At 46.2% G+C, this 4,828-nt stretch overlaps 1 protein-coding gene across 1 annotated transcript; it reads left to right on the top strand.

Moving 5' to 3' along the window:
• Positions 1-301: 301 nt before the first annotated feature.
• LOC125555656 (WAT1-related protein At1g43650-like) lies at positions 302-4,094 on the top strand. The gene is made up of 3 exons (XM_087525540.1): positions 302-708; positions 2,566-2,627; positions 3,176-4,094. Exons 1-3 carry the CDS (start codon positions 458-460, stop codon positions 3,976-3,978), a joined length of 1,116 nt encoding a protein of 371 aa, XP_087381666.1. The 5' UTR covers positions 302-457; the 3' UTR covers positions 3,979-4,094.
• Positions 4,095-4,828: the final 734 nt, after the last annotated feature.

A 4,828-nucleotide genomic window follows, 5' to 3' on the forward strand; every position in this document is an offset into this window, starting at 1 on the left:
ACACGTGGCGGTCTCTTATTGGTCCAGCACAATAATCCGGAGTTTTGGACCCGTTTGAGCCAAGACAGAGTCAAGAAAAAAAAAGGAAAATTTCGACCTATTCATCTTCAAGCAATTTAATCACCAGCTATTATTAATTTGTTTGCAAAATCTTTTGCATTTGTATGACAAAATATTACAATTGATTGGGGGATGTCGTTTTTTCTCGGGGAGGGAGGTCCACGGACCGATTATTGAAACATTGTGTGTATCCAATGGAGTAGATGTAACCAACTAACGACACGTACGGTACGCAGTGCAAAGCCACTGGCCAGCTGCATCCCACCATCATAGCGCCTTGCTTGTTCGTCCTGGCTATATATCTCCTGCGTCTTGCCTCTCGGCGGTGCGTTGCTCCTTGCTCTTGTCCCAGAAAATTAAGCCCTCGATCTCGATCAGCCCCTCATTGGCTCGGGACATGGCGGGGCACGACGGCGACGTGGCCGTGATGGCGGTGGCGGAGGATGAGGCAAGGAGGAGGAGGAGGAGGAGGCAGGCGGAGCGGGTGGCGCTGCCGGCCGGCATGGTGCTGGTGCAGGTGCTCACGGTGGTGACCATGCTGCTCTCCAAGGTGGCTCTCAACAGCGGCATGCACCCGCTCGTCCTGCTCGTCTACCGGAACCTCTTCGCCGCCGCCTTTGTCGCCCCCCTCGCCGTCGTCTTCGAGAGGTACGCACGCACGCCTGACCCGTCGATCGATGGTATAGGTAGTACGGTGCCACATCCATCGATTAGTTCTAGAGAAAGTGCGTAGATTCGCACTATTCTTTTGCTGTACGGCGTGCGATGCGTGTTCGCCGCGTCCGCCCCAAACTGTATATTTCCATGCGTCATCCAATCATTCATGCATGAACCGTCTTTTGTACGTATTTTGTTTCAGTATACTGGTGATTTATTAGCTAATTAATTCGCTATGCTATGCTATGCATGCGACGCCGACCATGTAGCTAGCTCGAGTGACGAACGTTCGGATCGACATATATTTGACCCGCGCCGGCCGATTAATTAGTTGCCGTGTTAATAAGACGGTCTGGGTCATATATAGATATTATTCACCCAATCTATTTAATTAGCAAACACGTAGCCGCACGCACCGGAAATATTGTGTGTGTTCATGTACTCCCTCTGTAAACGTTACAGAGGTTGTACTATAAAACTAGTACTCCCTCTGTCCCAACGCTCTTACATTATGAGACGGAGGGAATACAACTTTTGACACTGATACACATTTGGCCACAACTAACAAATTCGACAACTTTTGTTAACTTTGGGGCCATTACGTACAAATTAGGTAGTTTTCGTGACAGCGCTAGACATACACTACACTCACGCATGAAACCCTCTCCATTTGTGCTGATCAATGGATGGACGGCCGTGATCATGCATGCATGCACATAGTAGTAGGAACATGACCGGTAACTGCTGGCCGCACGCACTGGAAGTACAAAGGTTTACTTGAAGATTTTACGTACAAACTTATGTGAATGATTATAATTGTTAATAGGGGGATGAGGGGGTTCATCCCACTTAAAATCAGGGGAGAAAGAGAAAATAAGTTTGGAAGGTTATGCAAACCTTTGTAGATCTTTGTAGGTGTATCATTATTGCTAATTAATTGTACCACTCTTCCCCGATTTGGAAAATGATGTATACTCCTGCCCTACTGCTTAATAGTGTGTGTACAAGACAAACACCTTTTTTTTGGCGAAATGTACTTCCTCCGTAAACTACTATAAGAGCGTTTAGATCACTACTTTACTAATCTTAACGTTTTTATATTAGTTTACAGAGAGAGTACCAGACAAACACTTGACAGAATTTAAAAGTTCGGACAAGGATCAGTTAGTCTGTGTTTTGATTAGTTGGGTGAGTGTCCTGACAGCTAGCTAGCGCTAAACACGCCAACTGAACTGTTAATCGAACGAGATCAGCACTAATTAATGTACTACTCTTTCTGTTTGTCAATTTGGAAAGTCACACCTACTCTTGTGAATACGTATTAACCTCTTCAAGTGAGAGCACATGAAATTAGTAGCACTACGTACTTCTACTGACTGCGATGCTAGTAAATTTTATTGCTGCGAATAAGACTAGTCATAATAGGAGTAACTTAACTAGTAACATCACACATTTTAATACAAAATTATTTATGTAGCAGCTAGTTACTGTAACACCACACATTTCAAGGCATAATGAGTCTATAGCCTAATAAATGAACGCTTTCATGATATCACTAATATGTTACTACCCACTATGAATGTAGTAACATAGACTAGTAACATCGACAAATTACTACTCTATATTATTCCCCACTGTAGATGGTAATTAATAGTAACTGAGATAACCTCTCTTCCCGTCGATGCATGCATGCAGTATATGGAACGAACAGTATCTCCCATGCATCCATTTTTCTGATGTGTCCTGGTCATTTCTTTAGCTGCCTAGCTAGCTTGTTCTTCTTGCACTGATTAATAAGTTCCTGCCTAATTGTTTTTTGATAGTAATTAATTAAATAAATTGTTGCAGGGAGATGTGGAAGAAGGTGAACCTGCGAGTGCTGGGCTGGATTTCCCTCAACGCAACGCTCGGGGTTCGCACTACAACCACTCCCAATCTATTCTTACAACTACCCCTAACAAAAAATCTATTCTTACAACTAGTAGTAGCTAACTTGTATTTTGCGCAGCCAGCAGTTCTATATTTAGAAATGCATTTGTGATTTGTCCGTTTGTTGCAAACTTCTGCAAAGACACAAGTCACCTTCGTTATAATTAAACAGCAAATCTGAAAAAAAATACATCATGTTTTCAAGGGAAAAAGCATAATCTTGTTCTGAGTAGAAGAAAAGTAATACCTCCGTCTCGGAATGTAAGACATTTTTGTAGGCTAATTAGCATTACCTTCGTTCGGAAATACTTGTCATCCAAATACATAAAAGAAGATTTATCTAAACGTATTTTAGTTTCAGATACACCCCTTTTTATCTATTTTGATGACAAGTATTTTCGGACGAAGGGTATGTATAACTGGAATTGAGATGTACAGAGGCGTACATATTGTGCATAAACTCATTCTTAATTATTTTTAATTTATATTAATATTCCTCTCGCAAGCTTATATATGTATACGTCTTGTAGAGTGCTGCTGGCGATGGGGCTGTACTACTGCGGCCTGCGGGCCACCAGCGCCGCCTGCGCCGTCAACTTCCTCAACCTCATCCCAATCGCTACCTTCATCATCGCCGTTGCGCTCCGAGCCGAGCGCCTCTCCCTCGTCGCTTGGGCCAGTAGGATGAAGCTCCTCGGAGCTGTCGTGGGCACCCATCTCCTGCTGCCGCACCTCCGGCAGTCCTCCCACGCCAACCCCGACGTCGCCTCGCCCCACGGCGGCCGCGACATGGCCGTCGGCACGCTGTTCCTATGCGGGAGCTGCGTCAGCTACGCGCTCTGGTTCATCGTGCAGGCCAAGGTCGCCAAGGTGTTCCCGTCCCGGTACTGGGCCACGGCGCTCACGTGCGCCGCGGGCAGCCTGCAGTCTGCCGTGGCCGCGGCCGTGGCGGTCGTCCTCGCCCCCGCCGGCGACGGACATGGATGGGCGCGCACGTGGACGCTGCGCTGGGACCTGCAGCTGGCCACGGTGGTCTACTCCGGGGTGTTCAACACGGGCGTCACGTTCGTGCTCGTGTCGTGGGCGGTGGAGCGCCGCGGCCCGGTGTACCCTCCCATGTTCAACTCCCTGTCGCTCGTCGCCACCACCGCCGTCGACGCCGTCGTGCTCGGAACCGACGTCTACCTCGGCGGCGTGATGGGAGCGGCGCTCGTCGTCGTCGGCCTCTATGCGTTTCTGTGGGGCAAAAGCAAGGAGCTCGCGGCCGCCAAAGCGGTCAACGCCGAGCAGGAGCTGCGGTGTGCAGGAGACACCGACGATGGCATTGCCTAGCGATTTTATCCAGCTTGGGTACAGATATCGATGGAATTAATTGAACTATTGACCCGTAGGAACCCGTAGCGATTCCAATGCATCGGGACATAAGACAAGGCAGAGTTAAACTGTTACTACCTGCGTCCAGATTTATTAAGGCTCCTAATATTTTGAGCCAAACTTTGATCATTCATAAGATTAATGAAATATAGAATATTGAGATGGACATTTAAAAAACTAGATGGCCCGCTTCCATATCATTCTTTTTTTTTGACGGAAAGGCCTTCATGGCTAGCTTTATTAAACTAAATAACAGATACATCGTCTGCCAAGGAATTGGCAATGAAACTTGGTGGTGCCTCGATCCATATCATTCTCTATGGAGTGGTTGAGCAGATACCGTGTCTGTTTTAGGATCGGCCTTAATCCACGCCGAACATGGCGAACTACTACCTCTGTCCGGATTTATTAGGCCCCCTCTCATTCTGGGCTAATGTTTGACCAATAAATTTAACTAATAAAATTTAAACTGTATGTCACAAGAATTATACCTCGGGAAACTCTTTCAAATAAAAACCTAACAGTGTACTTTTTCAAATAGAAATCCAGCAACAAATTGACCAACATGTGCATAAAGCAAAATTTACGATCTCCATGGCTGACTAGCCTGATGGCCACATTGCCTCCACTGCAAAACTTCATGACGGAGTTGCAGATGATGGGCCGTCTATGTGATATCGACTTCACTTGCGTTCATGGATGACATGCATGTCATAGGGTGCAAAATTCTTTCACGCATGTGTTGGGGAACGCAATAATTTCAAAAAGAATTCTACGCATACGCAAGATCTATCATGGTGATGCATAG

The sequence above is a fragment of the Triticum urartu genome, chromosome 5A (assembly GCF_056163025.1).
Source record: "Triticum urartu cultivar PI428250 chromosome 5A, HENAU_Tu73, whole genome shotgun sequence".
NCBI lineage: Eukaryota > Viridiplantae > Streptophyta > Magnoliopsida > Poales > Poaceae > Triticum > Triticum urartu.